The sequence below is a fragment of the Stenella coeruleoalba genome, assembly GCF_951394435.1.
Source record: "Stenella coeruleoalba genome assembly, chromosome: 18".
NCBI lineage: Eukaryota > Metazoa > Chordata > Mammalia > Artiodactyla > Delphinidae > Stenella > Stenella coeruleoalba.
The window spans coordinates 1,144,983-1,170,904 of NC_137164.1; the positions used below are offsets into that span (position 1 = coordinate 1,144,983).

At 40.5% G+C, this 25,922-nt stretch overlaps 1 protein-coding gene across 5 annotated transcripts in view; it reads right to left on the minus strand.

Annotated features, from left to right (window-relative positions):
- Window positions 1-25,922, minus strand: part of XPO4 (exportin 4) — a 104,832-nt gene that overhangs the window by 50,833 nt on the left and 28,077 nt on the right. For 4 of the 5 annotated variants that reach the window (XM_079902868.1, XM_079902869.1, XM_079902866.1 and 1 more), the window contains 3 exons: window positions 19,454-19,570; window positions 18,593-18,746; window positions 2,134-2,246 (listed from right to left, as the gene is read on the minus strand). The exons of the other annotated variant lie outside the window; for it this stretch is intronic. In XM_079902868.1, the coding sequence (XP_079758994.1) occupies window positions 2,134-2,246; window positions 18,593-18,746; window positions 19,454-19,489 (303 nt within the window). In that variant the 5' untranslated portion in view covers window positions 19,490-19,570. The remainder of the gene's footprint in view (window positions 1-2,133; window positions 2,247-18,592; window positions 18,747-19,453; window positions 19,571-25,922) is intronic. 5 annotated transcript variants of the gene reach the window in all.

Consider the following 25,922-nt stretch of genomic DNA (forward strand, 5'->3'; position numbering starts at 1 on the left):
GGAACACACTGAATCCGAGACGACTTCGGGCATCCAAGTTAAAGCGCCCAGCGCAAGGATTACGAGGCTCTGGGACACAGGAGCAGCCTGTGCTGAATACAGACGAGGAGTCCTTGGTGCAGAAGTGTCGCTCGGTGAGCTACGAGTGGAAAAAGAAGCCCAAGGAACACGTACACAGTCAGCAAAGCTGAGAACTGAGATAGGAACACCAGTATTTATCCAACGAGCAGAGTAAGAAGAGACCATAAATGAGATCAGGAAGAATATGTCAAAAAGGAAAAACTAAGGAGAGTGGTTTCTCCAACACCTAATGGAAAGAAGAAAACTGGAGAAGTTTGTGAACTTGTAGGGGGCAGAAGGCCATCTAAGGTCTCCTGAACCCAGATGGGTCACAGCTGGGTCTCGAGGCCACGACACAGTACACATAAGTGCAGCGATTCAGATCTAGAGAAAAAGTGACATGCAGTGGAAAACTGCTTCAAATAGGCAATGAATTCACATAACTGAAAATAAACTTAAAAAAAAAGAAGTGAATGAAAAGATTAGTCACTGACATTTTTCTAACAAATAACAAAATTAAAATTGTTCATAAGTGCATACATGAAAAAGTAATAGGCCACAAACACAAAACTGTTAAAATCACAAGGTGAAAGGGGTTAACTTTCAGATGCAGAAGTTATCTGCATGTGGAGGCTCCCAGCTGACAGGAGCAGCTGTCTACTGCATCCAGACAGCTGTTCAGACAGGGGAGCTGTTTCCAGCACTGCCAGCAAGTTTTTCACCTTTTCAAAAACTGCTGGAACGGGATCCAATTTCAGTCAAATGAATAACACAGAGAACTGAACTTGGATACACATCAAAACAATTTCTGCCAGAGGCAGGCAACAGAATGTTAAAATGTAGTTACAATTATCTTTGATACTGATAACGTTTTTAGCCATCATTTCTCGGATTTAAAGAAGAAAATGCAAGGTAATACTCAGTCTAAACATTTCTATAGAAAAATATTTTTATGTACACCTAGGGGTGAAATTTGTAAGGCTCGTGAATAGTACCTTTAAAACACATGAAAAGGTAAACTATAATTAATGGTTGGGATTTAGCAAAATAGCTTTCTTTTTTCTTTTTAATTGGTCTTTATTTGGACTTTTGCCCTAGTCATTATACCTAACTAACTTGCATGCTTGCCCTACATCTGCAAACCTGTATCCAAAACACACACACACGTATTTTCCATATTTTCTCCAGCTTTTGACTATTACACTGGGGGGCCCTCTAGGGCAAACATGGGAGCACATTCCTAACTTCCTGGTATTTGAAAGTTACAGCTGAAATAAACTGGTATTCAGTAACTCTAACTTAACCCACGGCTGCTCATCAGTACACAACAAGTGTACTGCTCTAGAACAGCACTTCTCAAAGTGCGGCCCAGGGGTCCCCAAAGGTTCCTGACACCCTGTCAGGTTGTCTGTAAGGTCAAAACTACTCTCATGATACCACTGAGGCAGTGTTTGCCTTTTCCATTCCTACCGTCACACACCCACGTTCTACGTGACTGTAGAACACTGCAACTGAGCGAACGCAGCAGCAGATGAGAGGGCCTGGCTGTCTTCTGTGACACCAGACATTGGAGAGGTCTGCAAAAATGTCAACAATGCCACTCTTCTCACTAAACTTTCTGTCTGCTTGTTTTAAAAAACATAGCTATTTGTTCACTGAAATGTTATTTACGTTAATATGTAGTGGTTTGGTATTGCTATTTTTAAGTGAATTAATAAATTACTTTTTAAAGTTCTCAGTTTGAATTTTTAACATGGTAAACACTAATAGCTATAACCCACATAAACAAAAGCCCTTCGGGGTCCTCGATGATTTTTAAGAGCGTAAAGAGGCCCTGAGACCAAAAAGCTTGAGCTCTACGACGTTAAACCCTTCATAATTATATAACATTTTAATAAACCAGCAAAAACATTTCTATATAATCTTTGTTTAAGCAAATATACTGATCAGGAGAGAAGGCTTTGGAGGAGAAAAGCAATCTGTCTTGATTTACTTAAAAAAGATACAAAAGCACGCATTCTTCCCGTGGCACTTTTCTGTGGCTTCCCTGTGGCGAGGGAGAGCAGGACTTACGGTAAAGAAAAGCTCCATGACCCTGCTGTCCAGAAGGGCCTCCCGCCAGGACTCCGTGGGCTTCAGGAGCACATTTTGCGAGGACTCAAACATGGCTATATAATGTCTTCCCAGTTAGCTGGGGTCAAGGTCAACCACAATAACATTCCGACTTTGTCTAAAATGTAAGTATATCCTAAATATAACGGAGCCATCCAGAAAGAATGTAATGGAAACAGTTTAAGCCTCTTCACATATGCTACATAATTCACGCCTGAAGCTAAGGAATAAAAGGCATTAAGTGCTGAAAAAAAGAATGCTAGAGGAATGTAGATAACAGTTTCATCATAATTATATATCATGCTGCAGGGGTACATAAAGTCTGAGCACAGGTGATCTGAGTGGTGGCAACAGGAGGAGAAACACTAACGCAAAACAGATGCCAAAACACATGCAAGAAAAGAACCCATTTCTACATGTTGATCCCATCATGTCCCCCAATATCTTACAGCAGCTAAAACCACTTACACAAAATGTGAGTTTCATACAGTCTGCTTGGAAAAATAGCATTTTCCCAAAAGAAATACACTTACTGGGACACAAAAAGAGTAAAGGAGGAGCAAATACACATCCTACCGAAGAAGAACTTCCAAACATCAGATCATCAACTCCACACAAAGACAATTATCACTTTACATAAAACTCTATCCCAGGCTAAAAAGCAACGCTTATGATGTTCAGGTGTTCACTGTCAAGCTGCTTCAAACAGAACACCGTCTTTACCACACAGAGAGTAACCATAAAATACACCTGCAGGTGTTTGTGAACGTAACTCATTCAGGGACACAGACACGGTAACTGAGGTTTCAGGAAAGGAGAAACCTGTCTGGGCACAGACAGCGTTACGCCCCTTCCACGCTCATCAAATGCCCAACTAGACCAGGGGTCCCCAACCCCCGAGCCGAGGTCCAGCATCAGCCCCGCGGCCTGTTAGGAAACGGGCCACACGGCAGAAGGTGAGCGGTGGGCGAGCACGTGAAGCTTCCTCTGCCGCTACCCCCCCAACCCCGCCATCGCTCGCATCACCGCCTGAAACACGCCCCCCGCCCCGCCCGTGGAAAAACCGTCTTCCATGAAACCGGTCCCCGGTGCCAAAAAGGTTGGGGACCCCTGAGCCAGACCATTCTCATCACCCAATGAGAAATTTCAACAAGTTATCCAAACTACGGTTTGCAAAAATTAGATATAAGTTCAAATTCTACATGTTCATTAAAGCCCAAATCATTAACAGAGAAAATTAAAGGCAACGCTATGGAAATTTTTTAAAAAGATTTTTGTTTAACCCTCTTTTAAAATAACTAATATTATTTTGTGTCTGAAGAGCAAGGAGGGGCACCAAGAGTTCTTTCAGAAAAGAAGCCATTGCTTGTTTCTGAACAATCACTCCAGAAATGTTCTGTGATTGCACTTAATTGCTGAATAAAACTGAAACTCAAACCAGGTTCGTTTAAATCTCACTTTTCTCTTCCTCTGTCTGCCCCCTTGTGGAGGGCAGGGAGAACTGGGGCCAAAAGGAAGGAGCTGCCGAACTCTGAAACAGCAGCAGCGCGGGGCCTCCTGACCCAGAGCCACTGGTGTGTCCGTAGCTTCTAGAACGACTTCATCTTCTCGCGAGGCACCTAGCTGGTGTGAGATTGTTAGTACTGGGCTCTCACCCAGAAGAGAACACAACAGCTAAACACTAGGTCTTTCCATGTGTTATCTAAAAACGGGGGCTTGATTATCCTTTAGAGAAGCAAACTGAAATGGTGGTGGGTGAAATCTGATGTCTGGGATGTGCTTCACAATAATCTGGGGCTGGAAGAGCAGAGAGGAAATAAAACTTACAGCTGATGAAGCTGTATTCTATTTTTGTGCACCTTTGGAATTTTCCACAGTAAGAGTTGGGACATAAAACAAGGAGGCTCGGGCTTCCCTGGTAGCGCAGTGGTTGAGAATCCGCCTGCCAATGCAGGGGACACGGGTTCGTCCCCCGGTTCGGGAGGATCCCACATGCCGCGGAGCGGCTGGGCCCGTGAGCCATGGCTGCTGAGCCTGCGCGTCCGGAGCCTGTGCTCCGCAACGGGAGAGGCCACAACAGTGAGAGGCCCGTGTACTGCAAAAAAAAAACAAAACCAAAAAACAAGGAGGCTCAAGCACATGAAATAAAGCACCTGAGAGTAAGACAAAGTTTTTGTACTTCATAAAAAATATTCCACTTCTTTTCCAGGTTAATTCCCTTAATTTTCAGTGTCCTATTTTTTCAATTAAAAGGCAATTTTTTGGTATATAAATTGTTCAGTAATGAAAAGTATTTATTAAATACTTATATTGAGTTCTACATTGAACAAAGATGCACAAATTATGACAATCTAGTTACATTTTTTAAGGAGTTGCAATCTGACATTAAAATGGTAAGAAACTTTATGTGTCAGACACCCAAATCTAACAAACAAAATATGTGTATCATCACTAAACACTTTCCATGAGGAAAATAACAGAATGTCTTAATACTTTATCTGCTCACTAACGGCGTCATGATTTTACTTTTACCTTAGGTGGGATGTGAGACAGAGTCACTGAACCGTAATGAAACGGTCAGGCCACCTGTCCTGGGTCTCGTTCGCACAGCCACCTGGGCAGAGCAAATGCACACAGCCCTCAGGTGAGGAGCAGCGGAGGCCCCTCAGAGGCCCAACACAGAGGAGGGGCGCTGGGGGCGGACGCAAAGAGTGGTGTTTATGGACTTTGCTAGTCTTGGAAATGTGGAAAAGCTCGTTTCAAGTGAGTGAAGAGCCCTGCAACTGACCAAGACTGCCAGTTACAAAACAACAGGGGGTTGTCCAGGTCCTTTAGCAAGTGAGAGTTGATTAACGTCAAAGATTAATAAATATTACAAAAGGAAATGAGACCTAGACCAAGATCTCTTTGCTATCTTTCATTCAATTACAAAATGTGGACACTCCATAAATACTTGTAGATATCAGTTACTTACATTAAGAGGAAACAGAAGGATGTAAGTTTGAGAGAAGCCTTTTTTCCAGCTATGAGATGGAATTAAATGCAATTGCTCACCTAAACATCAGGTGCAAAATAATCCTCAAATCTTTTATTTATTTTTTTTAATCCTGATGTTAGCTTCTCTTGATCTTGGCCTGTTTTAAACACACTATTCCCAGTGCCCAGTCTGTATGGCCAAATGTTCTTAAAACGCTGACGACCAGCATGGTTTTAGAATTGTCATTCCTTGCATGTTGCCCACAGCACAAGGAGATCTGAGACTTTAATATCTGACACAATCATAAAATACTTTTCTCCAATAATTATTTTAAAGTTCCATGTGAGTTTTATTTTTAACTCCAAACCTGGAAAGGATCTTTACCTCTGGCATGACATTTGCCTCCTATTAAGAAAGCTCACTGGTAGCGCTCCTGGCACAGAGGCCACACTAACTGTTCTTTGAAGAGTTACCCTACAGCACTGCAGACTAACCCACCTTCCCTTTTACCAGCCAGCCTAGCACTGCCACCCGGTACCAGTTGTTCATAATAAGAATGAACACATGCTCCAGTGTGTACAGTGAGACACAACCGTATGACTTAGTTATAAATAATCTCTCTCTCTCTACGAAAAGAACATGTAATTATCTTCAAAAGCATTTTAATACAAACTTAACATAAAAACGGCAAAAAGAACAGTACAGTAATGAATGGAACAAATTTTTAAGAACAGTGCTATTCGAACAAGAAATACACGTTGTAGTCAGCACACTGGACTGTGAATCTGCTGAAGGCGCTGCCTGTAAAGAGGAGGGAATAAGGGCCCTTCTGTGTTGCCTGAAATACTGTTATTAAGAAGGCGCATGCACTACTTTTCAATTAAAAAGCTAGTTAGAAGCTTATCACAGTGTGAACAGACTTTCACATGCAGATCTGGACCGTTTCTGCACATTCAATTCAACTTTTAATTTGGTATTACCAACTATTTCTGTATCTGTGTATAAGTGACCCCAAAATACCACTTCTCCCCAGATAATTCTTAATGTAGAATACTTTAAAAACAACAAGGAGAAGACCATCACTAAAATTCTATCACTTCTCCTCTTAAGACAATATTTTTTTAATGACTTAAAATTTAAATCAAGCAGTATTTCCTCCTTCTTTCCTAGTTTTGCGCCTTCCTTTATTCCTTCTCAAAAATCTTTACTTTTTTCAAGTTCTTGTTTAATAACCTATAATTCTCTCCAAGCCTAGACTATCATATACAAATGTTAATCATGTTTCTCTCTTCCTGATATCCAAAAATAACTTTTCCCAAAAAACTGTTATACAAAGCAATAGTCTCTAACAGTTTTAATAAAGCAGCAGGTTCCTACTTAAAAGTTGCAGAAGTTTCAGTTCACAGAACTACTTTAACAGCCATGTCATAATATCAACATTATACTGCTTTATTTTTATCCAAATATATTACCAATAAAAGAGAAGTCTGACAATGAAGTGATTATTTACTAATTGATCATTTATTATATGCTTGTTAGATTTTAGGAGACATATGAGTCACACCAGATTGATACCATTAAATAGCAATTATTTACCAAAATTCAAATCAGATTTTAAACCAAGAATTTTCTGGGGCTATGGCTTTACATATTTTTCTAAAATAAATACTAAACTCAGGTAATTTATATTTTGTATCAGAATCATTCATTTTGTGATCAAATAAAATTCAACCCACGTGACAGCCATAGAGAGCTGCTTTCAGCCTTTAATAATCCTATGTCTTTTTAAAAATCTGTCATCGCATCAACATCACTTCACCTTGCCGTGTTTTCACCACTTCGAGAACCAGGAGCTACCATACAAGGACTCTCCTGTCACTGGACACCGTACAAGCCCGTCTGTGAGCAAGGCTGCAATTCTGAAGTCCGAAAACCCAGCCCGTCTTCTGACCTCTGTGCTCTCAGTCCCCTGGAAATCAGTCACAGCTGGAAGTCAACTCAACCTCGCACACACACTGAAGAATTAACTCTCCGTCTCCTGGCCCTTCTCCCACGGCCATCCTACCGAGCTCTAAAGCTCTCTGCTGGGGAAGCTCACCCGCTCCTGAGAAACCAGAGGCACAGACACGCAGCACCTGCCCTGCCCTGGACACGCCGGCCAGCACCACACACACCTGAGGAGCCAGGAGGACAGAGCTCAGCCGCAGCGGCCACGACTGCCACTGGATAAACCCACAAAGTCTTCTGTGTCAACCACACAGTGTGACCTGTAAGTGCATGCTCTTAACAGAAGGGGGGTGGTCACCTCTGAAACACACCGGGCCTTCCACATGCAAATGAGGTCTAGTCCATCTATGAACACCTTCTGTATGGGGATCATCTTGTGGTGGTGACCGACAGTAAAACAGCAAAAGAGGCGCACAACAGCTACAAATTACCCTCAGGCAAACATGGAAAGTCTGAAAATCTCCACTGCCTATTCTTATAAGAACTTCACAATACAGGAAGATCTTGTAGCAACAATGGACATTTTACAAGAGGAATACTTTAATTTCCCCATCTTCCCATCTTCTTTTTACCCCACCTCATTAGTAAAACAACATTTCAGAAGCAGGGGAAGCCCAGCTTTTCTTCTTATATTTTTAATCTCCGTCACAACTAACTTTTCTAACAACAGAAACTGCTATTTCTGGCACAGCACGGAACCACTGAGCCCGGTCTCACATAGCACTTAGTCCAAGTAACCAAAGTCCTTTGAAATAAAGGAGAACTGACCTCACCTGAATGTTTTCCAAAGCCTTGCCTCCAAATAGTAACGTTGGCTTTACTGGAAATCCTAATTTAGGTGAAAGCTTCTGTGTCCCGTTACTATTTTATGATCTAGTTAGCTTTCCCCAAGAGCTTGAGTTGAAAAAATTTTTACCAAAACCAAATCAGATACACAAAAATAGAATACCAATAAAAGGCAGTGTAACCAAACTAAAAAAAGAATTATTACTGAAGCCAACATACCAAACATACCTGCCAAGCATTCTTATTACAAAACGATATTGTCATTTATGATTAGCATTGCCAAAACCCCGAAGCATTTACGGACGCTAGGTGAGCTAATGGCTAAACAATACGAGCAGCATGAACAGACAGCCAAGAACGGAGACACTACTTCTGAATCACCTTGTCTCAATAACTAAAACATATCTATTTGTTAGGCATCTGTTACTACATGCTAGATACTGCACAGTGTGGACAACACAGTGGACAAAACACGGCCTGTGCTTTCCTGAGCCTCCAGACAAGCAGTAAACAGGTACTGCTCCAGCAGGCTAACAAAAGGAAAATTACAATGGACAAGTGGGCTAAATGGGAGAGAAGTGTGTATAACATGCATATCAGGAGCCGCAGCAGGGGCTTCCCTGGTGGTGCAGTGGTTAAGAATCCGCCTGCCAATGCAGGGGACACGGGTTCGAGCCCTGGTCCGGGAAGATCCCACATGCCACGGAGCAACTGGGTCCGTGCGCCACGACTACTGAGCCTGCGCTCTAGAGTCTGCGAGCTACAACTACTGAGCCCACGCGCCTACAGCCCGTGCTCCACAACAAGAGAAGCCACCGCAATGAGAAGCCCGTGCACCACAACCAAGAGTAGCCCCTGCTCGCAGCAACTACAGAAAGCCCACACGCAGCAACAAAGACCCAACGCAGCCAAAAATGTAAATTAAAAAAAAAAAAAAAAGCCACATCAAAAGAAACCTGACCTGGTCTGGAGTGAATGACGGAGGCACAACTAGGAGGCAAGGGAAAAGTTCACCTGCAAAGGTGCCAGGGCAGAAGGAAACTTGCCCTGTGGGTGCAGCACCAACAGAAAGAGGACAAAGAGAGTTCGGAGAGAAAGGTAGAGACCAGACCATCCAGAATCCTAGCGCCCATTTGTAAATGGGGTGGTGGTACAACAGAGGATCCTAGGACTAGGGTACTTTCTTTACACAATAATAATCTAAAACAGAATGAAAAGCAGGTGGATTTCATCTCAGATCTTTCAAGACAGTAAGACCAGGGCAGAATGGCCAGAGCAATTAGCTCACTGGGCCAGGAGATGATTTTAACACCTGCCAAAGCCCAGGAGCTATAGACTTTGCACCAGGCCTGGAGTGGAGGATGCTTTCCTAAATCATCTTCTACATGTATAAAACCTACATGTAATAATCCTTTAAGAAAAATAATGGTTTGCAAGGACTTCCCTGGCGGTCCAGTGGTTAAGACCCCACGCTCCCAACGCATGGAGCACGGGTTCCATCCCTGGTGGGGGAACTAAGATCCCGTATGCTGCATGGCACTGCCCCCACCCCCCAAAAAAAAGGTTTGCAGAAGACATATACACAGAAAATCCAGAAAAATACTATTTGAACTAAAAAATAAGTTCAGCAAAGCTACATGGTACAAGATCAATATACAAGACTGTGTTTTTCTATACACCACTATGAACACAAAAATAACTGTAAAATCAACTCCATTTATAATTGAATTAAAAAATAAAATACTCAGAATAAATTTAACAGAAGAAGTTCAAACTTCTACTCTGAAAACTATAAAACAGTGTTGAAAGAAACTAAAGATCTAAAAAAATGGAAAGACATCCCATGTTCATGCATTGGAAAACTTAATATTTTGCCATTTGTTAACATGGCAGTTCTCCTCAAACTGATCTACAGATTCAACATAATCCCTATCAAAATCCCAGCTGCCTTTTTTGCAGAAACTGATAAACTGATCCTAAACTTCAAATGGATATGAAAGAGACAGAGAGAAGACTAAATAATCTTGAAGTACTGTCACATTTACAGCCAGGTGATTTTATACAAGGGGGCCAAAACAATTCGACCGGAAAAAAAATACCTTTTTCAACAAATGATGCAGGAACAACAGGATCCTGTTATACCTTATATCTCCACAAAACGTACAATGGATCACAGACCTACCATATGACAGACCCACATAAAACTCTTAGAAGAAAATATAGGACTAAATCTTTGTGACCTTAAGGACAAGAACAAAGTCAGAGAACTGACACAACTCAACTTACTATAAATCTACAATAACCGAGACAGTATGGTATTGGACAAAGAATAAATAGATCAACGGCACAGAATACAGAAACCAGAAACAGACCTACATACGTGAAGTCAAATGATCTTTAACAAAGTAGTAAACTGCAATGGAGCCAAAAAAAGTCTTCAACAAATGGTACTTAACTACTGGACATCCACATACCAAAAAAAAAAAAATCATCAAGATACAGATAGACCTTACGCCTTTCACAAAAATCAACTCAAACTGGATCATAGATCTAAATGTAAAATGTGTAACTGTAAATGTAAAATGTGTAACTGTAAGACCTAAATGTAAAATGTGTAACTGTAAGGTAGTCCAATGGTTACAACTCCATACTTCCAATGCAGGGGGTGCGGGTTTGGCCCCCGGTCGGGGAACTAAGATCCTACATGACACACAGCGTGGTCAAAAAAACAAAAACCCGTAAAATTCCTAAAAGATAACATAGGAGAAAATCTAGATGACCTTGGGTTTGGCAATGACTTTTTAGCAAAATAACAAGGCATGATCCATGAAAGAAAGAATTGATAAGCTGGACTTCACTAAAATTAAACACCTCTGCTCTGTGAAAGACACTGTCAAGAGAATAAGACAATAAGCCACAGACTGGGAGGAAATATGTACAAAAGACATCTCTGATAAAAGACTATTATCCAACATATAAAAAGAACTCTTAAAATTTAACAATAAGAAAACAAACCATCTGGTTAAAAATGGACCCAGGTCCTTAACAGACTCCTCACCAAAGAAGACATACAGGTGTCAAATAAGCACATGAAAAGACGTTCAACATCACATGGTCTTTAGGGAAATGCAAAGCAAAACAATGAGATACCACCCCACCCCTAGGAGAAAGGTCCAAATCCAGAACACCGAACGCTGCTGAGGGTGTGGAGCAGCAGGAGCGCTCCCTCACTGCCGGTGGGAACACAGACTGGTGCAGCCACTTCGGAAGACAGTTTAGCAGTTTCTTACTAAACATACCCCCCCACCAAACAATCCAGCAATTGCACTCCTTGGAATTTACCAAAAGGAGCTGAAATTTTATATCCACACAAAAACCTGCACACACATGTTTATTCATAACTGCCAAAACTTGGAAGCAACCAAGCTGTCCTTCATTGGTGGAATGGCTGAGTCCACTGTCATCCAGACAGTGGAATATTAATCAGCGATATAAAGAAATCAGCTATCAGCCATGCAGGAGCATGGAGGAACCTTAATTGCATGTGACTCGGGGAAAGCCCATCTGAAAATGCTACACACTGTATGATCCCAACCATATGGCGTTCTGGAAAAGGCACAACTGTGGAGACAGTGAACAGATCAGCGGGTCCCTAGCGTACGGGGAGAGGAAGGGGTGAACAGGTGGATCACAAAGGACTTGCAGGGCAGTGAAACTACTCTATGTGAGACAGCAACGTGGATACATGTCATTGTACATTTGTCCAAACCTACAGAACACCAAGAGTGACCCCTAATGTAAACTACGGACTTTGGGGACAATGATGTGTCAATACAGGTTCTTCCATTATTAAAAAAAGCCCCCCTCTGGTAGGGTGGTGATGACGGAAGACCATGCACGTGTCAGGGAGAGGGCACATGGGAACTTTCTGTACCTCCTGCTCAAGAGTGCTATGAACCGAAAACTGCTCTAAAAAACAAAAGTCTATTTTAAAAAATCTTTGTGACCTTGGATTATGCAAAGCCATCTTAAATATATCAAAAGCAACAAAAGAAAAAATAGATAAATTGGACATCAACAAAATTAAAAATTTCTATGTTTCAAAGGACATCATCAAGAAAGAAGACAACCACCGAATGGGAGAAAATATGTGAGAATCATACATCCACTAAAGAATTTGTGTTATATATTCAGAGTTCACAAAGAACTCTTATAACCCATAAATCTTTTCTTTTTAAAGATTTTTTTTGATGTGGACCATTTTTATTTATTTATTTAAAAAATTTTTCTTTTATTTATTTATTTTTGGCTGCATTGGGTCCTCGTTGCTGTGCACAGGCTTTCTCTAGTTGAGGTGAGCGGGGGCTACTCTTCGTTGCCGTGCGCAGGCTTCTCGTTGCGGTGGCTTCTCTTGCTGCAGAGCACAGGCTCTAGGCGCGTGGGCTCAGTAGTTGTGGCTCACGGGCTCTAGAGCGCAGGCTCAGTAGTTGTGGTCCACAAGCTTAGTAGCTTTGCAGCATGTGGGATCTTCCCGGACCAGGGCTCAAACCCGTGTCCCCTGCACTGGCAGGTGAATTCTTAACCACTGTGCCACCAGAGAAGCCCCTATGTGGACCATTTTTAAAGTCTTTATTGAATCTGTTACAACATTGCTTCTGTTTTATGTTTTCGTTTTTTGGCTGCAAGGCACGTGGGATCTTAGCTCCCCTACCAGGGGTCAAACCCGCATCCCCTACACTGGAAGGCAAAGTCTTAACCACTAAACCACCAGGGAAGTCCCACAACTCATAAATCTTAAAAAGACGAATAACCCACAAATGACGTTAGGGCAACGAAGTTGCAGTCAGTCACCGCCCACCACCACTCTCTCTCCAGTGCTTCCTACTCCACCAGACTCTTCCTCCTTCTCATCAACCGTCAGTGATCTGCTAGGATAACTGGATATCCACATGCAACAGAATCAAGTTGCATCATTATTTCTCATGATATACAGAAATTAACTCAAAGTGGATCAAAGACCTCAATATAAGAGCCTATATGTAAGAAGTCAGTCTTAGAAAAGAACACTGGCATAAGTCTTCATGGCCTTGGATCAGGCAATGGTTTCTGAGACAGGACAACAAGAGGAAAAAAGACATAAATTAAATATCATAAAAATTAAAATTTTCTGTGCTTCAAAGTTCACCATAAAAAAGTAAAACCAGGGACTTCCCTGGTGGCGCAGTGGTTAAGAATCTGCCTGCCAATGAAGGGGACACGGGTTCGAGCCCTGGTCCGGGAAGATCCCACATGCCGCGGAGCAACTAAGTCCGTGCACCACAACTACTGAGCCTGCGCTCTAGAGCCCCTGAGCCACAACTACTGAGCCGGCGTGCCGCAACTACTAAAGCCTGGCACCTGGAGCCCATGCTCCGCAACAAGAGAAGCCACTGCAATGAGAAGCCTGCACATCGCAACGAAGACCCAATGCAGCCATCCATAAATGAATAAATGAATGAATGAATGAATGAATGTTTAAAAAAACAAGGTAAAAATACAACTCACAGAAAGGGAGGACATATTTGAAAATCATTTATCTGCTAAGGGACTTTTATCCGAAGATATAAAAAATTGTTACAACTCAATTTTAAAGAGACAAATAACCCAATTTAAAAATGGACAAAGGATATGAATAAACATTTCCTCAAAGAAGATACACGAATGGCCCATGACCACAAAAAAGATGTTTGATACATTAACCACGAGGGTAATGCAAATCAAAATCACAATGAGATAGCACTCCATACGAAATAAGACAGTTATAAACAAAAAACAGATAACAAGTGTTGACCAGGATGTGGAGAAATTGGAACCCTCATATAATGCTACTGGGACTGTAAAATGGTACAGCCACCTTGGAAAACAGCTTGGCAGTTCCTCAAAAGGTTAAACAATGAGTTTCCTTATGATCCAGCAATTCCACTCCTAGGTATACCCAAGAGGAATGAAAATATTAAGTCCACACAAAAACTTGTACTACACAGGAATGTTCATAGCAGCATTATTCATAATAGCCAAAAAGTTGAAACAATCCAACTGTCAATCAACTAATCAATGAATAAATAAAAATATGGCCTATCCTTACAACAGAATATTATGTGGCAATAAAAAGGAATGAAGTGCTGATGCATGCTACAATATGAATGAATCCTGAAAACATCAGGCTAAATGAAAGCCAGTCACAAAAGACCATATATTATATGACTCGATTTACATGAAATGTCCAGCATAGAGACAGAAAGGAGATGAGTGAGTGACATGGGCTGGTGTTTGGGGGAAACAGGGAATGACCACTAACAGATACAAGGGCTTCTTTTTTGGGGTCATGAAAATGTTCTAATGTTAACGACAGTCGTGCTGTACAAGTCTATGATCGCACAAAGAACCACTGAATTGTATCCTTTAAATGGGCAGATGGTTTGGTATGTGAAATACATCTCAATAAAGCTGTCCTACAAAATAACCAATTATCACTGCAACGGACACTACCTGAGCACAGGCACAGACAAAGTGGGTCCAATGCAGATATTTTGTTTAAGGGAGCTCAGTGTTTAAATTTCTTAACATTTAAAAGAAAACTTTTAAATAATTAGAGTGAACTCTTCATAGAACATCTAAAATAAGTCATTCATTCCTAAAAATTTAAACCCAGGTTGTTTCAGTTAAAACTTAGAACAGTGGGACAAACCAAAAGGACACAGAAGGCAGCTGACAAGGGCCAGACCCGGCACAACGTGGGCAGCAAAATACACAATGACAGCAACAGACCACAATCCATTCTGAAGAAGAAGAATCCCTGAGTCAATACTGATATAAATGAATAAATCAATGACGAAAGGAAACCTCTTCTTTATGGCAGAAATCTGCAAATAAGCACAAAAGGAGATGATGGGATCAGAAAAATCACCAATGTGCAACGACCGCACCAGCTGTTTCAGGCCAGGAGTACCAAGGGATGCTAGAACTAATGGTTGAAATTTTAGGAGGAACAGGATATTTATATAAAGTATAACACCACAAATCATTTATTAATTACAAAAAGAAACAGCAACTTTACAATGGAAAAACCTGGCACACACCACCTTAACCAAAAGATCAAAGAGAAACCGCCCCGCTCCCTGCAAATGGGACAAACTGGATCACACTCCTCCTGACATAAAGGAACCACTACTCAGTAGTCCTACGAAAATGAATAACCCAGAACTATCAGGAGGGAACATCCAACAGACCCAAACTGAGGGGTATTTTTTTAAAGTAATTGATCTATACACATCAAATATGTCAAATTCATGAAAGACAAAGAAAAGCTGAGGAGCTTTCCAGATCAAAGATGACTTAGGACAACTAAATACAAAGTACTGAAAACAGTTACAAAAGGTATTAGTGAGACAACTGACAATATTTGAATATGGACTGCAGATTAGATAGTAACAATGTGTCAACATTAAATTCTTGGTTTTGAAAATCATACTAGAGTTTTGTAAGACATTCTCCTATAAGAACCGCAGTGCAATTTGAAAATTCTTGATCACAAGAAAACAAACAGTGAAGTACTCAGAGGTATATGGGTATAATGTCTGCAAGTGCTCTCAAATGATTCAGAAGAAATGTGTTTAAATATACACATACTGTCATACAAACGCACGTACACGTGTGTGTGTGTGTGTGTGTGTGTGTGTGTAATGAGAGACAGAGACAGGAAGAGTAAGAAATGGGACAAAATGTTAACAGCAGGTGAATCTTGGTAAAGGGCATACGGCAATTCTCTCAACTACCCTTGTAGTATTTCCTGCATGCTTAAAATTACTTCAAAATAAAAAGATACAAAAAAGATAGCAGATTACAAAAATTATGAATAGGAACTGATACTGGTAATTTAACACAGACTCATTTAACATACTATTCTAAATGATCAAATAGATGTGATACAAAGCACACAACGTATTTTTTACAAGGTCTACCTGCTATTCTGTCTATCCTAAAAGACAAATCGTATTTTAAAAAGACATCAACTCAATATATTAATTAAGTTAAATATGATCATTAGACCTTTTTCAAGGTATAAGACTAAATAATTGGGACTTCCCTGGTGGTGCAGTGGTTAAAAATCCGCCTTGCACTTCAGGGGACAAGGGTTCGATCCCTGGTCCAGCAAGAACCCACATACTATGGAGCAACTAAGCCCATACGCCACAACTAATGAGTCTGCGTTCTAGAGCCCGCAAGCTACAACTACTGAGCCCGCATGCCACAACTACTGAAGCCCGCGTGCCTAGAGTCGGTGCTCTGCAATAAGAGAAGCCACGACAATGAGAAGCCCGTGCACCACAATGGAGAGTAGCCCCCACTCGCTGCAACTAGAGAAAGCCGCGCGCAGCAACGGAGACCCAACGCAGCCAAAAATTAATTAATTAATTAATTTAAAAAACTAAATAATTATTGAACTCCTTCCCAGCTTATTGAACAGATCAGCAAGTAATCGCCAAAATTAGAAATTATGGCAGAATTGGGTTCCCTGAAACTAGTTTTCTTTGTTAGCACTGACAACGCAGCTTCATTTAATTCCATTGCCATATTCTTGTCCTACACTTAAGCTAATCCACTTAAAGGAAGGAATGCTTAACTGTAGCTGTTACCCAACAAATGGCTGCGGTAGGAACACATATAGGCACAAAGAAGCTCACTTGTAAGCCATGAAACAGAACATTGTACATCAAGAGCAAGATCTACTTTTCTTTAAACGATGAATTCTTTCCTTCAGCAACACTGTAGTCCTGCCTATCATTTTTAGATGACAAGTTTTCCAAAGCTTTATCTACATGCTTTATAAAAATATTTTATGTGTGTATCTTTAGACAAACTTTGTTTCCAAACTCCCAGAGCACTGTTTCCCTTTACAAAACAGTCACTTTTCAGCCAACTGAATTTTCCCCTAAAACAGAGACTTTAAAATTGGCTACAATATATGCAGTGTAACTTTCCTTGATTTTCCCATATATAATTAATGTTTTGATAGCTCCATATGGCCTGTTACTTTTTAAATCTGTCTCAAAGTTTTTCAACATCTTTTTTTTCCCTAACAAAAACTAGAGCAAAAATTAGATAGCAAAACACAAAGGGGAAAATTTTTTAAAAGCAAACCTAAGAAAATATGTGCCTCTTTCCAGCCAAAAGGAATATACTGAAGATATAAAATTGACTATTAGCAGAAGGAGGATTAGCGACTAGGGTAGAAGGGGGCATGACTAGCCTCCCTGTGAGCTCTGCCCTGCAAGGCAGCCACTCACCACGACCGCCTCTGAGAAAGAACTGAGAACTCGGGGCTCCCGTCAGAGACCTCGCACCCTACATGGCATCTTACAACTCATTTTCTATTACATGAATTATTCGCTTGAAAACAGAAGAAAGAGTTACACCCCGCTCGTGCCCCCTTAAAAACCTCACAGTTTACAGCCCAGGTAATTAGCTCAGATATGTGTCGGTGAGTGCAGGGCTCCCGGCTCATCCTCATCTCTCAAGTGGCTGGATATCTATGTCCTATTTGCTTATCATCTGCCCTTTTCTCCTAAATAGACCCCCACCGCTGTCCTCCTATTAACAATACCTAGAACAGGTTAAAGTAAACTTCCCGTAATTTCCTATACCATAAGCAGTATACCAGATCAAGAAGAAACAGCACAGCACAGCAAGCTGAGGAGGAGACTTCAAGGAGGCTACCAAGAGCTCAATAAACAGGAGCTAACTCCTGAGTGTATTTTAAATGTATTGTTTCCTTCAATTCACTCAACAATCCATATCCTCATTTTACATTTGGAGAAACTGAGACTCAGAGACGTTAAGTAACCTGCCTGCGATTGGCTGAACCTTGAGCCTGGATCTGTGTGACTCAACTATGATACATACGGGCAGCCCACCGTACATGACTGCTTTTAATCTATCAAGGTAGCAATGTTCTAGAAAAGCAAATCATAAACTCTGAACTAGAATTCCATTTCTAACACAAATTTCTCCACTTTAGTAAATGATAAAAAGGTAGACACTTTGTATCTATAATATAACCTATTTAAACTTAATTTGTATTCCTAATAAATAACCTGCTAGAAATGGAATTTTCCTATTTTTATACTGGGAACACTCTCCGAAGGGTAAACATGTTACTACCTTATTATCTACACTTGAGCAACTGTAATCCACAAAGATCAAATAGAGAACTCCAAGCCCGCCTTAAGGAAAGTCAGTCAAAATCTGAATGGAATTTACATGTTACAGGAGAAAATGATTCCGTTTCTTGGTAAAATGCACTTCCCACCTTTTTCCCTTCCCTTCCTAAGGCATACTCCTATCCCTTGGTTAGCAACAGCCCAATGACCCACCAAATGTTTCCATTTATTCAACCCTCTTCTACAAAGTTATGAATGAAATTGAAAATTTTCTAAGTACTCTACTGCATTGTGGTATTATAAAATAAAGTAAAATTCCATTTCTAAAAGATTCTTATTTTCTTTCAAACAACATGTTTCATAAATCTGCAGAGATAAAGTACTTTTAGCCATAATTAATTCAATCTACGAAAGTGACCACACATAAACCGTTCGGTTGTTGAAAGGATATAGTTTGGAGGAAGGAAGTTCCAGCTCAGGACTTGGTTGGCGAGGGCCAGGTAGCGCTGGAACACGGATGACATCTGGGCGCTGAGGTGCTCCCGCCTGCTGAATTCCTGCAGGACTTCCACCGTCAGCAGGAAGATCTGACGGAGGTCTTCTTCCTGCAGTAAATTAACCACACGTGTTTTTGTATCTAAAGCTCATTCAAGATATGTTCCCTTTTAGAACCATAAAACAAAACAAACAAATAAAAACCTTAAAGCTTCCAACAGAAAATATCGCTTCTTCAAGGACATCTTCCATTTTTAGGCCTGCTTTTACGTTACAGTGATGCCAGTCTGAATACATTTACCGTCACATAAATGCCACTCCCTAGAGAAGCAGGTCTTGACGAGCCCGACAGAGCTGAGGGCTCAGCAGCTTCAGTGGGAGCCCTCGGATTGAAACCAGTGCCTTCACACAACTTTACTTCAGAGCCAAACAATACACACGAAACAAAGAGCCCACACCATCTGCAATAACACTGAAATACACAGCCCTCTCTGGCATATAGCCAGGCCTATTTTTAAGGCCAGCGGAGTCCCACCAATTGAATTAGTTCTATCTAAACACAATAAGAACAAAATTAATAAGCTAAGGGTCTTAATAGTAGCATTTCCTTTTTAAGACTAGAATTAAATAATCTTAAACCGTCAACGATGTTCACCATACCTATCGCTTTACTATATCCTGTGAAATCACAACGCAAACCTTCAAGTATAGGCTATTGTTCAACTAGATAAAAGCAATGTCCTCACTCCATTAGCAACAAATTGAGTGAAAAGTGAGTGATCTAATAATTAAAACACAAGAACAAAAATACTGGTACCTGAAAAACTCTTTTGCAGTTGCCGTGGAACTCCATACTCAGTCCAATGTTGCTAGTTTTACTTGAACTTGAGAATTCACTCAATAGTGCAGTTAGAATAGAACAGGCCAGAGTTTGCTGTAATTATTTGATAACAAATCATTGTGAGGCATTATTTTCCCGATGCTTTGTTTCAATACAATATTTGTTCAAACATAATGAAACATTTTTATCTTTAGATCTTCCATGGTATCTTGAGATCTTATACCTACCAGCCAGAAAGTCAGATATGACAAGATAAAGATTAGCTCTCCTTTCCCAGTGGCCTTGGGACTGTTTAGTATTCCTCCTCACTCCAGTTACACAAACCTATCTGAGACCTGAACTCAGGACACACTCCTGAGTACTCCTACTAGTACTCAACTACAGAGTGTAAATGATATTTTAAGATGATCAGTATTTAACATATCATTTCATTGAATTCACACAACAATCCCTATCCCCATTTTACATTTGAAAGAAGTGAGATTCAAAGGGCAGGTAATTCGGGCCAGCTGAGATTTGAACCCAGGTCTGTCTGACTCTACGTTCTGATGTCTGTAAAATGTATTTCCAAATAGATGAAAAGTGAAACGGATTTTATGGTCTCCAAAACATTAACCACGTAGTACTCCCAAGTTTTTAAAATTGAAAATGACGATTTTCCTTCTCAATGGCTGTATCCAACAAGCGTCTACTCTCAACTCGCTGCTTTTATTCATGGACTATTCAGAGTCAAGGTGCCATGATGGGGCTGATACAAATTATTCTGGCAAGTTTCCAAGGGTTACAGAGAAATATGCACATACCTCTGAGCAACCGAAAGATTAAAGTCAAGATGATACTATTTATGCAGCTTATACGACAGCTGAGCACGGTCCTACCCGCCCACCAACTGCAACATCTTTGCTCAGAAATGCTTCTGATGTCAGTACCTTGACCTTACAGATGCTTATCTTGGCAAATCTTAGCAAATATACATAAAATTAAATTCCTAAAGATTAGCATGAGTTGATATTTGTTGAAGATGAATGATGGTTACATAGGTGACCAACAGACTATTTGTAGTATATCTGTATATTTGTGTATATGTCTAAAACTTTCCTCTAAGAAAATGTAAAAAAGAATTAAATTCCTATTTGCCTCAGTCTTAACTAGGGTAAGTATGATGTATAATTAGCAATTATGATGGCACACTAGCCCAGAGACTCAAGCAGTTTCTCAGACTTTTCCACACCAAGAAGCCCTAACAACACACAATACGTGCAAATACCCTTGGGAATCCGGGGGTATACAGACAGGGCTGTGTTCAACAGTAAGTCCTCTGACTATAGCTCCTTTAGCTTAAACACTCTCTCTCTCTCTCTCTCTCTCTCTCTCCCCCCCCCCCCCATCTCTCTCTGTAATTGTACTTCAAAATATATTGATAAAAAAATATATATATATTGATACAGCTGTTTTAACATTACAATGTCCCCTTTTACCCAATTTTCAAGAAAAGTGTGTAAGTTCAACTGCCTTTGCATGGACCCAGGCACAAGGAGGAAGAAACCAAGCATTGAAGAGCCTCTTACAGAGAAACAGTTTATCACATACTTCATCTTACAGTTGAAAGAGACCTTAGAAACACATCAAGTACAATCGTTCACTTTTTTAGTTAACAAAATTGTATTTTAAAAAATGGCTTTCTTTTAAAATGGTGATTAATGACCAAAGTGCCAGCAATCAAAAGTTCAGATACATTTAAATACCGTTGGGATCAACCATGAACAGTTTTTAAATACAGCTAGGCTTTGGTGGGGAAAGTGGGTAGTATTAAATTCAAATTAATGAAATTCAAAAGGAAAAGTTAACTTACAAGGATCTACCATGATGGATTACAAGACCATATGATCCTGAAAACAATCTTTCCCCATATTTTTTGCTCTTCTCCTACCCTTTCTAAATAAGACTTCAGTGAACAGGACACTATGAACAGATACCTAAATGTTTAAGAAAATGCGTCTTACTAAAAAAAGGAAACTAATTTTGGAATCTCAGGTGAGATAATCAATCTACTGAAAACAGAATTCATGCACAACTTATACAAAAACATGCAAGCTGAAAAGAACCCAGAAGCACCATCAAACACAAACTTATCGTTCTTACCAATAAATTATCTATAGTAGTTTTGCACAAGTAATTTAGCCACAAATTGTTTTTTAGTGCCAAACTATATTCACCACAAAACAACATATTTTTAGACTATGACCATATTTAAATTTTTAGTAACACAACTCTAATTAATGATTGAAGCCAACATGTACTCACAATAAAGCTTTATTTTTCTGTGAAATAAACACTTCCTAGGATTACAAGCATATGTTTGTGGTCAGTGAGCGCAGAAAAGGGCAGGAGCAGTGAAAAGGGACAAGCTTTTTGAGGTTACTACTTAGGAAAAGGAAGAGTTTTTAAAAGTAAAAGCCTCAGCAGACAAACAAGGAGCCCTCGGTGGGATGGGACTGCTTTTGAGATGTAGCAATAAAGACATCCCACCACAGCTACAAACTTCACGACAATGAAGTACAAATTCACCCATAAAAGAAAGTGTGTTCTTAGTGCATAAGTATGAACAAAACACATTCTTATTGTGGAATTAGCTTGTTGAACATAAGAATATTTTGTTTTTAAATAACTTTTTCTTCCTACAAAAATAACCATCCATAGGTTACTACTGTAATATTTGTTTACAGCTTTCCAATTTTGAAATGCAGTTATACATTATTTATTACAATACCATTACTATTAACCCAATGTACTGTTTTGTATTCTACTTTTTCCACTTTCCACTTATGAAATAAAAGGACAAATTTTCCAAAACAAGTGTCTCCTTACCAAATTTACCACTCAAAGACTTAAGAAATACATAAAAATAAATTATGCAGCATGGTTTGTGGTAATGCCAGAAGTCAAATGTCCTGGCCTTGACCCACCTAAAATTACCAGCTTTATAAGAACTAAAATTCAGTAAGATATTTTCATCATTAAAAGATAACCAAACAGTTTAATTGCTCCTTAACCTGGAAGCCCTGAAAGGATTTGAGATTAGCATCATAAACATTAATTATAGGGAAATCCCTGGCGGCCCAATGGTTAGGACTTGGCACTTTCACTGTCAGGGCCCGGGTTCGATCCCTGGTGGGGGAACTAGGATCCCACATGCTGCATGGTGTGGCCAAAAAAAAAAAAAAGAAGATTATACTACTGTGGCTCAGAGGTGCTAATTAAGAAATTCCTGGAGAATGATGAATAGGAAGCACTGATTGTACATTAAAAGAGCAAAGCACTCTGCACAGATCAGCAAAGCACTTCTCCCTATTCACAGAGGAATCAAGCACACACCGTGTGTCTAAGACGCATTACCCGATACGTTTATTCTCACTAACATAATTAAATCTCACTAACATAAAGTGACTTGCGGAGCAGGGGCACTGAGACAGCTAGGGAAGCTCCTTCTCGGGACAGAGAAACGGAGGAAGGAAGCGGGGGAAAGGCACCCACAAGTTCTTGTCGTCCTTACCCTTGTGGACGTTCCGTCTACCTGCTTCACACTCTAGGTGTCAGGGGTCACCCCGAGTGTGTTACCTCTTGACCCCCCTCCCTCCCCCGACGGATCAGTGCCTCCAGGGCTGCCTCTGCCTCAGGCAGGGCTGGATCTTATTTCTGTACTAGAGATGGTGATGCCAATACTTCAGAGGGTCGGAGACAAAACCTGTGGTGGGTACTGCAGAGAGGTGAGTCTCAATGAAACCAGCTGAAAGGTGACGGACTGACTAGTAAGCAGCATATATGGGGTTGTAACACTGAAGTTAACAGGGATGAAGCCAGTATAGAGTACCATTAGTACAAATCTTAGACTTCCAAGCGGCTCACGTGGCAATGCTTCTCCAGGATCATGAAGAATTCAGGTAGTATCTTAATTTTCCAAATGTAGCAAGCAAACACTTTTAATGAAACTTCCTTCATGTAAAATTTTCCAAGAGAATCATTTCTAAGGCAATGATTACATGACGTGGTGACAAGGAGAGCACCTGGACTCTGCTGAAACACACAGGGCAGGGCTCCCAGCCTACGACACTTGGGGGCAGAGCCCCAAGCCCCGATGCGCGTCTGCCCACCGCTCTGCCCAATCACTCTGTCTGTGCCTGTCACTCGCTGCTGCTGGCCACTGGACCAGCACTAACAAGCAGTCCCAAAGTGACAGCTTTCATTTTCAGTAAGTCAGAAACCAAACAATAATCGTTATCACAACTATCTCCCAATAAATTCTGAATAACAACACTCTGCAGTCTCTTTCAATAGTGCAGAAAAAGAAGTCAGAAAATCTGCGCTCTGAGAGTCCAAGATTTACCACTTCAAGTAACTGAGAGCAAACCACTTCATCTACCTGAGCCTCGATTTTCTTATCTATGAAAAGGGCTATTACCCTGCACACTGCAGAATTCACACGATTGTCCTAACCTTCAAATCAGATAACGCAACAAAAAGTACTATGTAAATGTAGCAGGTTCTGATAAGATATAAGGTGAAGCGGCAACAGTATTCTCATCCTTATCATAAAAAATAACCTATTTCGGGGGCTTCCCTGGTGGCGCAGTGGTTGAGAGTCCGCCTGCCAATGCAGGGGACACGGGTTCGTGGCCGGGTCCGGGAAGATCCCACGTGCCGCGGAGAGGCTGGGCCCGTGAGCCATGGCCACTGAGCCTGCGCTCCGCAGAGGGAGAGGCCACAACAGTGAGAGGCCCGCGTACCGCAAAAAAAAAAAACACAGAAAAAACCTGTTTTGGCGTCTTAGTTCTTCTTGACTGTTATCTGCAATCCACCAAATTAAAATCACAAAATAAGTTATCCATTAAAAAAAATATATACTAAACTAAAGCATCACTAGAGCAATAGAGTGCATACTCACTAAACATCACCTGGATTAATAAACCAATGTTTGCCTCTGTGCCTGACACGACATTAACACAAGGGAAGGCAGAAAATGAATAAATGATGTGCTCCCTATTTTTTTTCCCTACTGATGAATTTCAAAGAGAAAAGTTAAATATGTAAAACAAGTAGAAGAAATTCAATGAGGTCTCGAGGTTATGAAAGAGTCTAATATGTTTTCTTTCACTGAAGTACTAAAAAATCACAAGTTAATTCACTGGCTAACAACTGAAGTAACTGCTGTCTTCGCATTAAAAATCTTTCAGCAGAATTCTCATTTCCAGTAAAAGACACTAATTTCATGACAGTGGAAAAACACCCTTCAGAGACAGTTTGCCTTACTCTCCAGCCTACTGTCACAAGAACAAGATACTCAAACACTAACTCCAGCTGACAAAATAAAATACTCTTGTTCAGAGAGAGGACTGTCTCTTATAATAGCCTGGCTCTTACCCCAGGAGCTTTATTACCAAGAATAAACTTTATGAAAGGTTGCCATACATAAAGCAGACTTCCAGCTGCTCCTCTAAGCAAACATCAATGAGACTTGTGATAAGAGAGATTAAGTTGCTATCACGTCCGGGGCAGCACTGCAGCACACGGGGAATTTCTCACCCTCTTCTCTCTAGCATGGCAAAGAGGAAGAAAGGAGGCTTAAATGATGCGTTCAACAGCTTTAAAAGTGACTTAAATAGGCCTACTTCTTTCAAAGGAACTAAAACAAACATGCAATAGGTTAAAAATTTAGCTTAAATGCTAATTAAAATTAAAAATTTGACCACTTTCTTTGGGAAGTGAAGCCTCTGTATGTATCCCTCTGAGGTCTAACACCACTGCAAAGCAAGGTGAAGCAGCCACAGAGGGAGGACAGCCTGTGCACAAACTGGAGCAGACAGCACAGAACGTAAGAGCCGCACGAGCACTGTCCCTCTGAGAGGACATCACGATACACAGAAAACTGAATGGGGTTACAAAATACAATCTCCACAGGAAATCGTTTAACTCATAAATATCTACAGAGAACAAAGACCATAAGATACTTCTCAGAGCGTTTAAAGGAAAGCTAATATGTTGGTTATATATTTTTTAAATACTCAATTAGTTTCCGTCCATGGATAATAGTATAAATACTTTCTTCTGATTTTCAACACTTGAAATATTATTTGATAGAAAGAGATGACAGTTCATGTCCTAAGATTCTATAAACAAAGGGCTGTGAAACCACTAACTAGGGACATAAAACAAACATTCACTGAATGCTTACTAAATGCACTTAATATTGTCTTTCCTCTTCTGGGCCTGGATATTACCACATTTATTCCACGTATTAGTAAATCACCACCTAGAGAAGTTAAACAATTTTTCAAGTTAAGTAGGTAGTAAATGGCAGAGCTAGGATTTGAACCTAAGTGTAAATCCAAAATCAAAATCTGTGTTGTATCATGTTATCCTGCCCCTAAACTCATTTAAACATGCATAC